Source organism: Anopheles maculipalpis, chromosome 3RL, assembly GCF_943734695.1.
Source record: "Anopheles maculipalpis chromosome 3RL, idAnoMacuDA_375_x, whole genome shotgun sequence".
Classification (NCBI taxonomy): Eukaryota; Metazoa; Arthropoda; class Insecta; order Diptera; family Culicidae; genus Anopheles; species Anopheles maculipalpis.
In genome coordinates, this window is record NC_064872.1 from 74,169,042 (window position 1) to 74,186,585 (window position 17,544).

The 17,544-nt window shown below is 45.5% G+C and overlaps 4 protein-coding genes across 5 annotated transcripts in view; 2 read left to right on the top strand and 2 right to left on the bottom strand.

The window, feature by feature from the left end:
• LOC126561947 (protein bric-a-brac 1-like) overlaps positions 1-17,544 on the bottom strand; it is a 182,951-nt gene that overhangs the window by 125,475 nt on the left and 39,932 nt on the right. The window lies entirely within an intron of this gene.
• On the top strand, positions 2,014-17,136 carry LOC126561469 (tyrosine-protein kinase receptor torso). Of its 2 annotated transcripts, none has more exons than XM_050217634.1 (14): positions 2,014-2,280; positions 2,480-3,094; positions 13,667-13,901; positions 13,976-14,055; positions 14,136-14,304; positions 14,381-14,562; positions 14,634-14,769; positions 14,848-14,990; positions 15,113-15,380; positions 15,446-16,278; positions 16,349-16,443; positions 16,514-16,771; positions 16,848-16,997; positions 17,085-17,136. In XM_050217634.1, exons 1-14 carry the CDS (start codon positions 2,062-2,064, stop codon positions 17,134-17,136), a joined length of 3,435 nt encoding a protein of 1,144 aa, XP_050073591.1. In that variant the 5' UTR covers positions 2,014-2,061. The 2 variants fall into 2 exon arrangements, with proteins under 2 accessions (XP_050073591.1, XP_050073592.1); XM_050217635.1 differs by having other exon boundaries at positions 14,851-14,990.
• Positions 4,144-6,300, top strand: LOC126563600 (heparan-alpha-glucosaminide N-acetyltransferase). Its single transcript, XM_050220245.1, has 6 exons — positions 4,144-4,287; positions 4,382-4,509; positions 4,575-4,699; positions 4,767-5,206; positions 5,284-5,567; positions 5,648-6,300. Exons 1-6 carry the CDS (start codon positions 4,144-4,146, stop codon positions 6,297-6,299), a joined length of 1,773 nt encoding a protein of 590 aa, XP_050076202.1. The 3' UTR covers position 6,300.
• On the bottom strand, positions 7,375-12,635 carry LOC126562542 (uncharacterized protein DDB_G0283697). Its single transcript, XM_050219087.1, has 3 exons — positions 12,418-12,635; positions 8,025-8,277; positions 7,375-7,956 (listed from the first exon to the last, which is right to left on the bottom strand). Exons 1-3 carry the CDS (start codon positions 12,621-12,623, stop codon positions 7,375-7,377), a joined length of 1,041 nt encoding a protein of 346 aa, XP_050075044.1. The 5' UTR covers positions 12,624-12,635.

The window sequence follows — 17,544 nt, forward strand, 5'->3', positions numbered from 1 at the left end:
TGGCATAACATACGTGGGTATAGCGCACACACACGCGCGCCGGTAATAAATACTTTTACCGGAAGCAATTATTGCATCTTTTACAGATATGGTAAACGGCCCAATAACGTGTGCGTGACAATTATTCAATCGTAAATTCGTGTGAAAGAAGTGCGGTGGAATAATTTAATTATTACCAGCGAGAATGCACACACCTGTCATACTGGGGGACATTGGACGAATTTCGAGTTCGACTAAAAATGATTATGGAGCGGCTTAGCGACTTGCTAAACGCGATAGGATCTTTATCAATCATACAGTACACATTCTGTCACAGAAGGATCTACGAACATATTTTTTCTACTCAATGGCGGATTTAGCCTTTCTGGGGCCTCCATAAGCGGGGTGGAAATGAGGGCCATCTATCACATTGAATCTTAGTTTGATAAGTGTCCCCTTTTTCCAGAAAATCCAGAAAACCCCTTTTTTGTGGAATAACTGGACGGGGAGTGGAGGAATCGACGTGGAATGTTCCACAGAAAGATGCGCGGTCCAAAGATGCATCCAACGAATATGCAGAACGTTCCGATCGGACCAAAACTGAGCAAGTTATCACCGGTTTTCCACGAGAATGTTGCAGGCAGAATTTTCCAGCAGTTCCTTGGACCACATTAGCAAGGGAGCCATGTTTCCAACCTTTCCTGAGATGATTATGTAGATATTTCTCACCATCTTATCTTTTACCAATTTCTGCTTCTGCACTTCAATCGACTTGAAACGGCATCCGCGTAGTGGTGATTTTATTTTTTAGGATAAGGAATAATTCACTGTGAGTTAAGCTAAGGCACTGGATACTCATTTGGTTGAAATTAACTTGCTCAAACTTCTTTTTCCATCGGCTTTTGATAAAGCTTTTGGAGGAAATTCAACTCTGTTAGAACGAGTCAACCAGTTACTTACCTTAAATCTTGCAAATTTGTTCCTGAGACTAGTTTAAATCATAAGCGATATTCTATCTGAAATTCAAATGATTGTCAATCGCCACTTTTCGAACGTTTTCATCGGGTGAAGCCGTTGACGGACGTCCAACCAGATTCCAACGAATCTTTTACGATTTTTCGCCCCTCTGCGAATGTGAAATTTTAGGTGAAATCTTTTTTCCCCATTTTGTCTAAAATATCCTTTTTTTATCACCAATTTTTCATAAAACCGTATGAGGTGTACTCTTTGAATTTATAATTCTCGATGATTTTTTATTAAATTTTGACTGTATGTTCGTGTTACTGAAGCCAAAGAGGCCAAAAAGAGCAGAATAAAATCGCCAGAAACATCCTATAAATATAATATGATTTTTTCTTCGTACATCGATATGTATACATCATAAAAAACCTTTCCTTCTCCTTGATTGTGATTCATTGAAACCGTCGTTGGAGCTTCCCGAGAGCGTTCATCAAATTCAAATTCTATTCCAACGTGGTCTAATTTCACATTCATACCAGCAGCAACGTAAAGCTTATGTTTTTGTGCACTTTTTTCACAATAATTGCATCTAATATGATTTTACATTATTTATTTAATTCCACTCCCATGATAGACTAATTCCCCCCCCCCCCCCCCCCCCCCTCTCTGTCTCTGCATCTACATTTGCAGGATATTACGTTACTGCTAGCCAGCACGAGCCAGATACCACACCACTTAGCAATTCCCCTTAACCACCCTCCATCTGGCATCAAACAGTGCAAGCGGACACAGCAAAAGAGCCCAAGCAATGTGCCAAGATTGGTTCCGACGAAGAATCTTGCTGCGATACCAGGACGCCCAATCGGTGACCGATCCCATCCGTGGGCAGGGGGGAGATTGAGTCGGGAAAGCTATAAAGAACTCACCCACTCGCCCACCATTAAACGAGACCGCTAATAAGAGGAGATACGCTCGTGGCGGCCACCTGTTAAGCGAACATTCGACGAAATTCCACGACGGCTCCCGTAGGCGCCCTGTGTGCTCGTGCTGATATCAGTATCAGTCGCCGTGTGCGTCGCATCGATTTAAAACCCCGCTGGCAACGTGCACCATTGCATCAATATGCACGTGATCGTTTTGAAGTACATGCAGGTCCTGTGCATTACCATCTTCTTCTCGAACAACATCAACTGCGACAAGCTGCTGCTCCACAATGAGCGGGAAGACCAGGACCTGTACCGCATCGGTGCGTGTACGGCCGCGTGCATGGCCGGCACGGAAGTGGGTGTTTCAGGCGAATCGAACGAAACCCTGCCGCCACTCAGTACGGAGCAGCTCAAGGTGCGTTCAGTAGCAACCAAAAAAAAACATCCCTCAAACCGAAAAGAGGGGAGCATCTCCAATCTTACAAAACAGCCATGATTTATCGGTTGATTATTATTCTGCTCTTTCTTTTCATGTTCATTTTTGCACGCGCTCTCGCGCTGCAACGTACGTATCATTATCGGGCATACGCTACAAAACCACCCCATCGCACTAGACCATTGGACATTGCTACAAGCTGTGCTCGGAAGACACACGCCCACTGTCCGCCTGGATACCGCTGGTCCAACGGCAGGACCCATCGTTACGCATCAATCTCATCTGCCGCGATAGCACCAACCTGATCATAGAGATCAAACCGGAACGCAATGGCCACAGCGTGCCGGGCGTGGTTGAGGACGATGGTGAAGTGGTCGAGGCCACCACAGCTATGATGAAGCTTAGCCCACCCGGGGGAAATCAGAACCAATTAAGTGCACTTCACGATGCGGCTGTCGAATCCCGGGAATCGGTACCGTCCCGTACCAGGCGTGCTATCGGTGCCGATGGACCATCCGGCTTGTTGCAGAAGGGTGGTGGTTCTGTCGCTACGCGGGCAAACTTACTGCAGAACCCGGACCAGTCGGTTTCGGGTGAACGGTTTACGAAAATCGATGGGCCCGCACGGAACACGGCATCGGCAGCGCACGGTGACCTCGGTGATGTCGCGGTCAAGGTTCAGCAGGATCGCGCCAACTATCAACCATCGTCGAAACGTGTCCGCCCATTGCCTATCTATCTGGTGAAGGTGCAGGATAGTGAGGAGGAACTCGGCGACCGAATCGTCTATATGGTGAGTAGGTTAATTAATCCTGTATTGTACACCGATGCTGTGAGTGGGTAGGTGATGGAGATTTGGCGATATATTTTTGCACTCGGGAACTTGTGTGTGTGTGCATTAAAAGAAGGAAGAGAAAGTTGATGATCCATCCAACGATAGTGACATAAAATGGTACATTCATGATTTCCATGTTGGGCATGTGCTAGTGGCCTTTCGAGCACTTGCATTTTCTGCACAATTATTCGTCAAGGGATAGAAAAATGTATTTATATGCATTCTTTGTACTGCTCGTTGAGTTATGTAGGTGAAGAACTTGTTTTGGCAATGCATTCTGCCTGCATCAGATGCCCCCGTTCAAATCCTTTAATGTTGACACACATTATTTTTTAGGCTCGCTGATGATTTTCCGGTCCATTCTGCGAAACACTTTACCCCTAGAGAATGCAGTTTCAAACATTCCTTTTTCCCCGGTTCCAATTAACTGCATAGAATGTTTAGCTCTCTAAACTATTGCAACCATGTTTCGCTGTGCATACTTTCAGGCGCATAGTTTGTTTCCTTTTTTGTGCAGCCAAACACCTTTCGGAGGATTCGTATGCATGGCGGGGTTGTTTGCACATTAAAGTGAAGTATTGGGGAATATTTTTATTCTTTCATTTATTTCAACCTGTAATTTGGTTAATTTTATCCTGCGTGAAATGCAGTTTTGTGCAATTTGATCCTCCTTCTTTCGCTCACCATCTGATATGTTTGACAGCTGCTCGCGGGAACGCGCGTCCCGGTTTGACGTTTCTGCGCGGTTTGTGTTTTGTTTTGCTTCTGTCAGCTGTTGCATTGTGCGTAAACACACACACACACACACACACATTCGCGTGAACCGTGTCGTCGCGGGTCGCTTGCTACAATTTTTGGCGGGGCGTATTTAATCGCAAATGTGGTTTCCATTGACCAATTTATGCCGTCCTTCGAAGTTCGCAACCAGTTTATTCGCCAGACGCGCGTCGCAGTGTAGTGTACGGGAACAGTGATTGTGTGGTGATGTGCAAGGAAACGTTCCAGCAATGATCGAGTACACGGAACGATTCTTTCGCGGGCTGGACCTATGGTCATTGGCGGTGGATGAAGCATTCCTAAACGTAACACGTTCCACCAGCACCAACGGTAACGATTACTATCTCTACACACTCTCAGCCGAGTGTGATAAGGTACGGAGAAGGGAGGGGGCGTGCAATAGCCAGATTGCAATAAATGACCTCAATCCCGCTAATCGGCGCTTACTTCTCTTTGCTCGATTTTTAGTGCCCGTACACCAAAGTGCAACGGATTTCGGCGGAGAAGAAACACACGGTGCTCAAAATCGATGCCACACGCCCTATCGGATTGCGGGTGCTTGATCGTGACGTGGGAAAATATTCTTTCGATAACGAGTAGGTCGTGTGTTCCGGACGATTCAGTCTCCCTCTCTAAAGCATCTTCTTTTCCGTTCCGCTAGCACCGCACTGTGCCAATTTAGCAACGCACAATTGGGTGAATTTGGTGTGTATGATCTAAGCATCGCTCAAGATGCTGGTAGCTGTAAGCTGGAGACGGCCAAAGAACCGGTCAACATTTATCTTCGTAAGCCAGCTCATTGTTGCCTTATTTGTGCAACGGAAGCAAATGATATTTCTTCTACTTTTTTAAGCTTTCGTTACGATAGCGATTATCGCTTTGATTGCATTTGGAATCGTTCGTTTGGCACGGTATGGCTTGTACCGTTCTCGTATGGGAGGCTTTCAGCAGCCTCCCTCACGCCCGGAAGAGGACGCTGGTGGTGGCGATGCACCAACATCAGCAGATGAAAACGATAAGCAAGAGACGGCCACATCGGCACAGGTTACACCTAAGAAACGTTTGCAAAGTTTGGACACGTTCCGCGGGATTGCGATCATGCTGATGATTTTCGTAAACAGTGGCGGTGGTCACTATTGGTGGATTGAGCACGCGACGTGGAATGGGCTGCACGTGGCGGATTTGGTTTTCCCATGGTTTCTCTTTATAATGGGCGTATGTGTGCCAATTTCGCTACGTGGTCAGATCAATCGGAACGTTCCGCGGCGCAGGATCCTTTCCAATATTGCTGTTGTAAGTGACGAAGAACTCTCTAATCTGCTGAGGAAAATCCATTCTTACATGCTAATCAAAACTCCATATAATTTTAGCGCTCCGTAAAATTGTTCGTAATAGGACTTTGTCTAAACTCGATGAACGGACCAAGTATGGCGAATCTTCGCATCTTCGGTGTACTTCAAAGGTTCGGTATTGCGTATTTTGTCGTATCGATTGTGCACCTTTTCTGTCACGAGCAGACAGTTCCATCGCAAAATCGTCTTCTGCGTGCAAACGAGGACATTTTTCGCCTTAAAAAGCAATGGCTTGTTATTGGACTGATCACGTTCATTTATCTGCTGGTGATCGTTTTCTTGCCAGCACCCGGTTGTCCAAGGTAAACCTCGGAAAAAACGGAAAATACACAACTTTAGGACGCTAAAAATGGATTCTTTTCCCTCCCCCCCCCCAAACTAGAGCTTACTTCGGACCGGGTGGGAAACATCTGTTAAACGCCTATCCAAACTGTACCGGTGGCATTACGGGATATGTCGATCGCTTTACCCTCGGAATCGCTCACCTCTACCAACATCCAACCGCACGCTACGTTTACGAAGCGATGCCATTCGATCCGGAAGGTCCTTTCGGATGTCTTCCGACCATTCTGCAGGTTTTTTTAGGTCTTCAGTGTGGTTGCACGATACTTGCATTCACCGAACATCGTCAGCGTATTACCCGATTTGCTATCTGGTCCGTCGTGCTCGGACTCGGTGCAGGAATATTGTGTGGATTCTCCAAAAATGATGGTTGGATACCGGTAAACAAGAACCTCTGGTCAGTATCGTACGTTTTGGCGACGGCTTCACTAGCGTATCTGCTGTTACTGATCTGTTACTATGTGATCGACGTGAAACGGACCTGGAGCGGTCGTCCATTTGTTTATGCCGGTATGAATGCGATCGTGCTGTACGTGGGCCATACCGTATTCCACAAGATGCTACCATGGCACTGGCGTATCGGTACGATGAACACACATTTGATGCTCACACTCGAAGCGCTCTGGAACGCGGTGCTGTGGAATGTGATTGCGCTTTATCTGTACAAGCGGAAGATATTTTATAATCTATAAATCGAGAAAACAAAATACTCTTAAGCGATTATTCCATTGTTTCAAGGTGTTTTTCTACAAAAATACAATAAAAGTTCAACACAAAAGCTCGTTTGCTTCTCTATACAAAAAAAACCTACTTTCTATCTTTTATTGGCTCTATGTGCCTTGATAAATAGTATTTAATTTGCGTAATCAGTGACCACTTGGCGGGCAAGTGTTTCTACATCGTTTACAGATTGCAGGATGGCATCGTAGAAGTGATACACTTACTCGATGGGCTTTACATTTAGCTTAACTTTTACTTTTATTAAATAAGAGTACTAGTAAGAACCCGTTCTCTAAGGCCATACGCTAAGAAGCTTGTTGTGATCGATAGCTTTTACTTCCAACGGTATTAAGTTCCAGCCCATAAGGTTTCGATGCTTGGAAAGTTAAGTGGCGGTCAAGAGACGGTTGTTTAAGATATTGGACGCGAAATGCCGGACGTAGTTGTGCCTATAACGATTGCCAAAAGCGTTTACGGGCCGTTATCAAGTGCAAAGATGAAAGATTTGAACTAAATGTAATGAAATGCAAGTTTAGTACTAATAGATGTTATTGAAATCGATTCCGATGAGAAATCAAACCTGGTCTTCATTTTATTAGACGAGCAAAGTGTATCACTTTTACGCTGCCCTACCCTGTTATGTGTGAGGCAAGAGGGCGATATTTTTTCCGATCTTCCTACCTTCAATTCGTACAAATTCCTTAAAAATTTTGTGTAAATTACGTCCGAAAATATATGTGCAAATCTGTCCGCACATCCATGAGCAATGCATGTAAAATGCATAAATACTGAGATTTCTGTGTATTGCTTCGAGAGTGTGACGATCGAACAAAAAAAAACCGTCGACCGTCACCACATCGCACAACTACTTTAAGTTAATTTATATCATCCACAATCGATCACTATCATCCACGACTTTGAAGCTTAGTAGCGATTAGCTTAAGTGCTTGAATGGGGTTCACCTTGGTGGAAAGTGACAAATTGTTTGCTTAATGCCTACGCGGTGCTCCTAAGCGGTGTCTCTTTCGATAAGGGAAGAAAAACTCATTAAGAAATATTACAATCCCAACAGGCAAGCGACCAATACAAACAGGTAACCGCTTTATCGTACGGTTCCTTTCGGTCCTCTTCCCCATCGATCACATCCTGCCTTTCCAGGACGGGCGTTCGTTTCTGTCGCGATCGTCGGTTTTTGCGCCGCCGGACCGCTGCTGCCGTAACGTGGTGGTTGTTTGGTCCATTTTGCTGCTGCTTTTGTTGCTTCTTCGCTTCACTCTCCTCCACATCTTCCTCCTCCTCCTCCTCCTCCTCGTCATCAAACACGTGCGGTTCCTCCTCGTGCGTTACATCAACCGCACTATCAGCTTGATCGATCGAATCGATATCCTCCGCACTGCGTCGATCCTTTTGACTGCTTCGACGCCTATTCCTATTCCGATGCTGTTCACCGATCGAAAGTGTGTTCGCATTGTGCAGGTTGTTTTCTTCCGTCGATCGATTATCGTTGTTCGACGAAAGTAGCGACGAGGATGAGTGAGCGTTCGAACAGTTGCGATCCTTTTCCTCGTCATCCTCGTCGATCAGGGTGAGCGTTTCAAACTGATTGCTCGTACCGATTTCCTTCTCCTGCTGTCAAAAGGAATGAAAACAGTTGTTAAGCAGTGCTTTTTTTTAAAGGTGTATCCAGTGTCCCTTACCTTGTTGCTAGCAATATCCCCATTTAGATTGTTGAGCTCAATGGTGCCCACCACTATCTGGGGCTGGGGTGACTGTTGCCCTTTACCGGTACTGGTCGAGGGACATGGTTCCAGCTGATCAAGCTGCTGCTGCTGCTCTGCGGTTGGCCCATTTGCAGTTACCATTGTCGCGAGTGCACTGCCGGTGGCCGCCGTCGTTACAATGGTCGCCACGTCCAGGTTGTTTTCGTGAAGATCTCTGAAAAAGAAATTACTACCACAGTTGTTGAATACTGTAAGGTTGAGAACATTCGAACTATGCGAAATATCGCACGCATAAATTGTTCTGTTTGTTTGGATGTTCCTCCGCCTCTGACGCTAGGCTGTGTTTGTTGATTTTGTCCAGTATCCAAAAAAGTACACAACACACACACACACACCTTCCCAAACCAGATGTCACCGGCAAACGATAGCAAGGCACGATGATGAGTTCCATTCTGGCAATGGCCATAGCTAACAGACCCGATTGCCCGATTTCCTGGTGCTTGGACAAACCGTTTCAACTAACAACACTCAACTACGGCGGCAACTAACTAAAATTCCATACGCTCTTCTCGAAGGCAAGCGACATGACGTTATGTCATGGGGACACAGAATGGGGACCACACAGGCACGTACACACACGCGCCTACCCTTACTCGGAACTCGTAAGCGGATGCGAAAACGTACCCTCCTTCTTCTTTGGTCGTCTTTCACAGCATAATATGTCGCCGGTTGGCCTCCCTGTCTGCCTTTTTTTTTTGCTGCCCTTTGCGAAAAATGGCAGTATGGATGTATAGCGCTCGGATGCTTCACATAGCGCGTTATTTCTCTTTCCCCATTTTGCTTTGCCTAGAAGGGCGGAAAACGATATCGGAATGGCTTCAAGGTTTTGTCGTCCTCGACTGGAGTTGTGTCCTTTTACAAAGCAGCGGTGGGAGACGAATGGATGGATTTGCTTGCATTATGAAGTGGGAGTTTAAATTAATCAAAGAGGACGATGATTAAGTTGTGTGACATCAACACCTTCAGCTGTAATAACCGATAGGAACATCAAAAATATATTTCATGTCGTTTTAGCCTACAGAGAGCGTTCTGGCAAAGACAGAAGATCGATAAATTCAAATAGCGTATAGTTTAAATTCAATTTACACAGTTTTAAAGAATTTTTCGTTCATTTGGAGATCGTGAGGGAATTGCTCTAACCAAAAGCCATAGTCAAATTGGGCTTTAAAAAATATTCCGACCGACAAATTCTCATCTAAGAGACATCCAAGAGTACAAGAACCATTCATTCTTCAAATCTCATACCAAATCTGCGACGAATAAAAGTGGTAAATCCTTCGATCAAAGGATATTTTCCTTCCATTCGGTAATCAAGCAGTAGGATCAACTGATCGCTAAAAGATCTCAAAGGAGCTTTAAAAAAACTGTTCTTCCACGTAGGTTTCTATCAAAACTAGAAACAACTGAGTAAATTGCCTGTAATAGCGTTAAGTTTTCATTCGTATACTAATAACTATTTGCAAAAAACAAATGTTGAATAAAATGCAAACACAAACCTATAAACCAATCTAATAGCGGGTTGTGTGTATGGACGGCGGCTTCAACTGCTTACATATCAACTCTAGCACCAAGTGGCATCTCTATCAAAAAACCAACGAAAAAGGGCCTGATTTTATGTTTTCGCAAACTGCTTTTGTGTGTGGTGCTTCTCAACGGACAATGGATTGGGTTTGCCTTTTTGCATACACACACCACCCCGTGTTGCGTTGGTTCCAGTCAGCAGAAATGGTTGGTGGCCCAACCACCACCCGACAGGCCACCACCACCCCATTGCCCATTGCCCAAAAAAGAATGAAAACTGGTTTAAGATACGGTTGCTGTTTGAATAATCATTTGCACAAATCCACCCAACAGTCAAAGCTCCAGAGAAGCTTCTAGTTGCGAATTATTACCAATAATAGCTCTTATTTTAATTGTTTCTTCCTTTCTGATCCGCTGCTTTTTGCTGATCGGAACTCAATTAAAAACAGTTCATTCGTGTGGTGGTAGCATTTATCTCCTCTCTCTCTCTCTCTCTCTCTCTCTCTCGGGATGGCGGATCTTCCCTATTTACAAAACAAACAAACCGATCGCGTTCGCAACACACGGGCGCGCACATGATTATGATCGTTATTAGCACTTTCGTCTTCACTGAAACAAACAGACCCACAGTAAATGGTGCCTTCTTGTGACATTTTAGTGAGCTAGTTAGAGAGAATGAAAGTGTCTGTGCCACGGGGTACTGGTACTGTGTCACGTTACCCCCGGGAGGCTTGTGCAAGATAGACCCCGCCGACGTTACGATGTTCTCCAATCGGTTTCGATACGCTTTTTAGCAGGATCGGAAGCAAAATGTAATTAGCACACCATTTGCTGCTCTCGTTTATCATCAGGGGAGAGGCCAGGCCAATTCCACGGTGGGTGTAATTACACTGTGTATACCTGTTATCATACACGTATCATATACACCTCTCCAGACGGACGGGCACAGGGTTATTTTTGTTTGATGAGTTCAATCGTTCTGCGGTAAATGTGTGTTTTAAGTGGTTTTTTTTTTGGAGGGTATGGATGGAAACAAAAAAAAAAGATTGATTGATGCAAGAATTAACCCTAGTAAAAAAAATAAAAATGCTGACGACGGGACGGGCTAACGTACCGCAAAACGACCCGCACACGTTGTATGGGTTCCTGTTTCCTAGTTTTCCGCTTGATCATCATCATTGTTCCCATCGTGGGGTGGACAAAATCGACGGATCGACAAAATTGAAACGTCCTACTGGCCACCTTCAATTGAATCTCCACAAACACACGACCACAGAGCTGCGGCTACTGGATAACTAGTGCACCACCTTTGCCCCGCGCGAAATACTCGTAATGGCAGCAGCCGGAACCACCACCGGCCATCGATCAACCGCGGCAACTCGAACGAGACTACTGCTAGAAATCGCGCGTAAATCGCACGAGAAGCGGCAAAGAAGGAAAAATACACACACGCCCGTAGAATTCTGCTTGGAGAGAACTAGACGAACGACTGCCACCCGCGCACACGAGACCCTGCTACCAATGTGGGAAGCAAATAGGGTGGAGTTGCGGGGTTTTTGAGTAGACACACATACACAGGTGGTGTATTTACAGTTGGTGCTCCACAGTTTGATGTTGTCTCCAACGAATGTGATAGGGCTCCGATGATAGCCACCCGTCTCTCGTGTCAACCTTTTTCCCTCCCACACGCCCTCCGCGGCTTGTTGGCCGCGCTATGTTGAGTGTGCATACAACAGCAGCAGCAGCAGCTAGTGTCTCTTCCATCCGATGCGGGTCCGGGAGAGTAGTCAAGTGCAAACGAAGCGAAGCATCAAAATAAAGAAGACACCAAACAAACTGACTGACGACACGGGGTTTCGCGTGCACCGGAATGTGATATCGTGTCACGGGCGAACATGTGGAAATTGGAATCCCGTACATCCCGCCCCGTCGAACCTGTCTTTCCGTTTGTCAATCGCTTTGTACAAAGGGGCGCACGAGTTTCATTTGCTCTTTATCGCGTGTCATATATGTAGCATTTGTTCGAGTGGCAATCGCCGGAACTTTCGAGAGTGAGGTACACGGAGGGCGGGAGACTCATAAACAAATCATAAACAAATAGTCTTCTGCACTTGAGCAGCAGTTCCAATGCTGGCAAGTTTACACCGGATAGGAAGGTGCACACATGCCTCTACTCTGTGGGGCGGAAACTTGAAATCAGTAACGGAAACAGTAATATAAACATTCAGAAAAATTGACACCCGCTGCATGATAACACTTTGAAGCGTGTAGCGACATTTGCGGTTGGTTGATTTAAAGACATTTTCTGTGTTTCATGAATTTGTATCTAATCAGGCATTCTTCAAGCAAGCTTGTAAAAGAGTGCTGCGTTGCAGAAGAACATGTTCCCAAGAGTGAACCGTATAAAATTAGCTTTTCATGCGGACGGGCGGGGATTGCAATACTTCTTCTCCAGGTCTCTCACCTCATCAATCAATCGTCGCCATACTGTTACAGGTTATGGTAATATCTGCAAGAGGCAGTTTTTTTTTGCACATCCAACTTCATCCAAAAATTGACCACCTCATCACCATGGTTATATCTGTCGGATTGCCAAATAGGCCTCCTGCTTTTGGACGCATACGATTGCGAAAAAAAACCCAACCAAACAACCTTTGGAATTCGCTACAGCGCTACCTCTTTCTCTACATCTCCTGGAGCAAAACATAAAAAGAGTAGGGCCGGGGGGAGGGGGGGGGGTAGTTGATTTTGATGGGGAGAATATATGTATGTATGTATGCACACTTACGCGTTTATAATTTTGGTGTGATTCATCGTACCGCCGAGCGTCCATGATTCGTTCTTCCGTGGCTGCATACCGTACGTTTGAGGGAGTCCATTTTTCGTAGAATTGTACGTACCCTTCCGGTTGTGTTTTTTGCGCCCCGGTATCCACAGTATGCGCAGATTGCTGCTCTTTTTCGGCTTGTTTTTAGTGGAACCGGCCGACGACATTGTGTCTTGGGGGGAAAACGGGAGTGAGTTGGCGTTAAAAATATCTTGAGGGGTTATGACGTATACATAGCGATTGCTATGCTCCGGTGGAGATTGAATATGGAATGGCGGGCCAGTCGCTAATCAAAAAGTGCCAACTCTGTGCTGACGTTGCTTGTACGAAAATGAACGGAACGGTAATTAACACACAACTTACATACCTTTTTCTAGAAGATGATCTTGCTTTTGTGGCAAGATTGAGGTAGAATGCTTCTTCTTCAGGCAAGCTAAACTAATTCCATCACACAGCGTGTAGTACGTGCACACTTGTCATTGCCGTGCATTGATTAACCTCCAAACCAGCGTTCCACAACACACACCCAACGCGCATAAACTGTTCACAGAAATCACATTCAACACACAGTGGGGATGCACGGAGAAAACAAACCATTTAGCAAACTTCCCGTGCGAGCCACAACACACTAAATGACACACTTTCGTTCCATCAATTCCGGGATGGAAGATCGCTCACACATCTTATGCAGACGGCAACATCAACACGAAATACGGCGGAAGCTGGTTCTGTTCACGGCGTTCCGGTTTGGTGGCATTGCCTTCGCGAATATGCTGTCACAAATGATTCACACAGCAGCGTAATAGCAGCAGCCAGCATCCACTAGATTTTACGATTTCTTTCCACACTCATAATTGCTGCTACTGCTGCATTCCGCGGACGGTTGTTTTGTGATTTCTCCCCGCTGGAACGTCACTGCAAAGCGTTCAACAGAGTAACACACACACCACTACAAATCGTACCGCGAAGCGTTGTTATACGCAACACTGTCAATGACTGTATAGCGAAGCGTTTACACTGTTTCCCTTGACGACGGACGCGCATTTGTTTCTTGGCCACGTGTTCGATTGGAATTTTTGATCTCTTTGCTATGGGTAGAATATAAAATAATACAGCTATTCAAGCTTCCATTTGGCACTGGACCGTCATAATCAATTGTAAATAAATAAAGCTTCCATTTGTTTTGCTTCCCCTCCATTCGCATCAACAGAGCAATGCGTCGTTGGTAAAGATTGAGAATCTTGTCCCCAACAAGCGGTACAATGTGACGGCCACAATGCTAACGTCGGCGTTTGAGTATTACTACGTCGAGAAACATCAATTTCGAACGTTACCGTTGGACTATATGCCGGGAACAATAACGGAGATCACGGTGGAGCGGTTTGAGCCGAATGTACGGGACAGCCGGTACGTCGATGCACTCATCTCGTGGAATCCAGCAAAAGGTAATCATCCTGCAAAGGGGTTCTCAAGAAGTGCAGGAATTCAGCGAAACTGCATTGGTCTTTTTCTTTTGCAGATAAGACATGCCATTATGAGATCGTGTGCCATGCAAGCCATTCGCCAGACTTTCAACTCAAACCAATCGATGTCCAACAGGTAGGGGATATTTAGTGACCGTGATATTTGTAACATCTGCTCAGCATCATACGGATCCATTTGATTTATCTCATCCACAGCCTGAAGTCCTCTACAAGTACACCATCAAATCGTTGAAGCTGAGCGCCAACTATATGGTAGCGGTTCGGTCAAAAAATACCCAAAATGCAATGAAAGAAAGCAAGCTACATTGGCACTCGTTCCATACGCCTAGCTGTGCCAACTTAATGAACGGAACACAAGTGTGTGGTAAGGAACTTGTCACCAGTCTATACTCTAAACTGAGCAACAAAAGTAACTCCATTGCGCCTCTTACATTCTGTAGCACCGGAACCAATTAAAAATGTACGAGTTACACAGTTACCTTTGTACGGGGACAGCTATCAGCTCAACATTAGCTGGGATCGTCCCGCAATCGCACCCGATGCGTACGTTGTAAAAGTGTTTGATCTGCACGATTCCGAGACAGAGGAACCGGCCAATTCGATGACAAGAAATCTTACAGGGGTAAGTTGTGGTGAGGATCTTACATGGCGCAGGTTGGAAGATTTCATTCCATTTTTGTCTCATCGTCTTAGGATGCGGTTGGATTGTTGATCGATTCATTCGACATGTTTGGACCTCATTTTGAGGTATTCATCTCTGCATACTCTAGAGTTGGTGTATCATCGGAAAGTACGATCAAAACGCTTCAAATTGGACGAATTAGCTCAGGTATGTCTCAACCTTGTAAGTCCTTAGAGTCCTCAGAGATATTAATATAGTTTTCTTTGATTTTCTCTTCTTCTAAAGCAGAATCATGGATACGGACCAAGTTAGTTTTTATCATTCTGGCCCCGGTGCTGATGATAGGACTGTTGAAAATCTCCATTTCCCTCATTTGTCGCCGAAGGGCCAAGTTGAAACGGTACGAAGTGCGGTGCGAATACTTTAAGGTTGGTACCATTAACACTCATCTACATGTATATTCTCAGATGCTCGCAAAATAGCATCCCAAACTCCCAAAGGTCCAACCGTATTCATATGCATTTCTCCCTTTCTTCGCTAATAATTCCAGGAACTGGAGCAGAAGGCTCCGGTCGATCCGAGCACAGAGTTTGAGTCAACGTCAAAGCAGATGCAGGACCTACTCGCCTCCAGCCACCCGTTCTCTGCCGATTTGATAGCGCCCATTAATGACGAACTGGAGATAGATATGGAACACATCAAGCTGCACGATATGTTGGGCGAAGGTGCATTTGGTTTGGTACGCCGGGGGATGCTACAGCGGGAGACCGAAGGTGATGGAGCGACACCGAAACCGGTGGCGGTAAAAATGCTAAAAGGTAATCGGATTCTGCCCCCACATAAGTCCTGATGAATGATGGTTTATTCCCCCGCAATTCCACAGAGTGTCCTCGCGTCGAAGACATTATCGAATTTAGGCGAGAAATGGAGGTAATGAAGTCGGTCGGTACTCATCCCCACATAGTCAGCATCGTTGGCCACTGTACGAAGAATGTGCGCAAAATGATGCTCCTCACGGAGTACTGTGGCCGGGGTAATTTGCTTAACTATTTGCGCCTCCAGTGGCAACGGCTGTTGAAGCAAAACCAGACTACACTGCCGCTTGGAAGTGGCATGACTTCTCCATCGATGGTGCCCGATTCGTTGGATGGAGCTGCATTGTCCGGAGGTATGGCGGCAGAGCACGAATGCTTGACACCGTCGCTGGCCAATAACAAGATGCCGGAAAACGTGTTCAACTTTGACACTTCGTTCGTGAACGATAAGAAATCTTTAACGTACAAAAACCTCTCCTCGGACCATCGGCAAACACTGTTGGCTGGGTTTTCTACCAGCGACGGTTGCCAGCGATCACCGCAAATAATCGAAAATAAGCTTTATCCACTGTTTAACGAAGATAGCGGAGGCGATGAAACGGCGCAACTAACGTCCAAATCGAACTTTTGTACAAGTTCGTGCAAGAACGCGGTTGAAATCATCGATGGACAGCGACGTGGTTCGATGGGAAAGGACTGTGAGGGGAGCGTTAAAAGCAACGTGCGAATAAAACCGTGCAGCTGCCATGGTTCGGCCCTCGATTCGACCCTCACGCACAATACCGTCGAGAATCGATGCTATCAAAGTTGTGCACCGTCCGAGGACGGTTTCAAGGAAGATGACCCACCACCAAACAGTGGCCAGTTGTTAGAATTTTGCCGCCAGATTGCGCTCGGAATGGTAAGACCTCTGTGTGTACATCACCATCATTAGCTTCTCTACCTCAACAAGGTGTTTTGTCTCTTGGCAGGAATTTCTCGCCCGCAATAAGGTGGTGCATCGGGATTTGGCCGCACGGAACGTGTTGGTTTGTGATAACAATACGGTGAAAATAGCAGACTTTGGGTATGGAACTCCTGTAGTAGCTCATCTTAGAGGCTTTAATTCATGTTTTCCTAATGTTAATTAATTGCAGACTGAGCCGTGACATCTACCAGGAAAATCTGTACCGCAAAACCAGCAACGGCAAGCTGCCCATCAAGTGGCTTGCACTAGAATCGATGACCCATCAAGTCTACACTTCGCAGAGTGATGTGTGGTCGTTCGGAATTTTGCTGTACGAAATATGCACCCTCGGTGGTAGTCCGTATCCTTCGATTTCCACCAACAAGCTGCTTCGATACCTGGAAAGTGGATACCGAATGGAACGGCCAAACAGCTGTAACGAGCTACTGTAAGCATAAACGCGAGTGGTGGGAGCACGCATACACGAGTATACGTAATCAATCCTGCATATTGGTCGGTTTCAGTTACGATTTAATGTATTCCTGCTGGAATGTACATCCCGGAGAGCGACCAACGTTTAGCAAAATCGTGCACACGGTCGAATCGTTACAGGAAAAGGATGCGGTCAACGAGCCAATCATTATCGATTTGAATGCAATTGTTGAAAGCCATTGGTAAGTTGGGAACTGGAGATCCAAGAAATGAAAGTAATATCACTTTCCTGGTCCTTCTTAATCGTCTAACTTTTTGCTTCGTTTCAGTACAAAAAGTGCTACGGAAGAAAATTCATACTTAAAACCGGTTGAGTATTAGGACCTGAAACAGAGCGCACCCACGGATCCTACCACGGCGACCTCCAGGGAGGATTATTGTGTGCGCATTAAATAGTTTAAAAGATGCAACAAAATCGACACAAATCGGAACTACGCAGACGGACACGTGACAAACCAGATGGGACGTAATGGTTACCTTTTTTATACCAACAACAAACAAAACCAGCAAGATGAAATGTGTTTTAATCAAGATTGTATAGGATTATTGTTCATTTTCTTTTTGGATGAAATATATTTTTAAAAATAAGACTCCACCGATCATTACCGTTTTAATAGATCAGGAGATTTTATTTGTTCAACACATCTTTGGGACACATTTCTGCGACACGTGTTTTTCATTTACGAAACTGATGCAGTTGCTGTTTGAATGTGTATGGATGTGGTTTGT

Coding starts and splice junctions, on each gene's coding strand:
- LOC126561469 (XM_050217634.1), top strand. CDS start 2,062: ATGCACGTGATCGTTTTGAAGTACATGCAGGTCCTGTGCATTACCATC. Junction 14,991..15,112: donor TGCGGTGCGAATACTTTAAG/GTTGGTACCATT, acceptor TAATAATTCCAG/GAACTGGAGCAGAAGGCTCC. Junction 16,279..16,348: donor GCCAGATTGCGCTCGGAATG/GTAAGACCTCTG, acceptor GTCTCTTGGCAG/GAATTTCTCGCCCGCAATAA.
- LOC126563600 (XM_050220245.1), top strand. CDS start 4,144: ATGATCGAGTACACGGAACGATTCTTTCGCGGGCTGGACCTATGGTCA. Junction 4,288..4,381: donor TCTCAGCCGAGTGTGATAAG/GTACGGAGAAGG, acceptor CTCGATTTTTAG/TGCCCGTACACCAAAGTGCA. Junction 5,568..5,647: donor CCAGCACCCGGTTGTCCAAG/GTAAACCTCGGA, acceptor CCCCCAAACTAG/AGCTTACTTCGGACCGGGTG.
- LOC126562542 (XM_050219087.1), bottom strand. CDS start 12,623: ATGTCGTCGGCCGGTTCCACTAAAAACAAGCCGAAAAAGAGCAGCAAT. Junction 8,278..12,417: donor CACACCAAAATTATAAACGC/GTAAGTGTGCAT, acceptor CAACTGTGGTAG/TAATTTCTTTTTCAGAGATC. Junction 7,957..8,024: donor GGGATATTGCTAGCAACAAG/GTAAGGGACACT, acceptor TCCTTTTGACAG/CAGGAGAAGGAAATCGGTAC.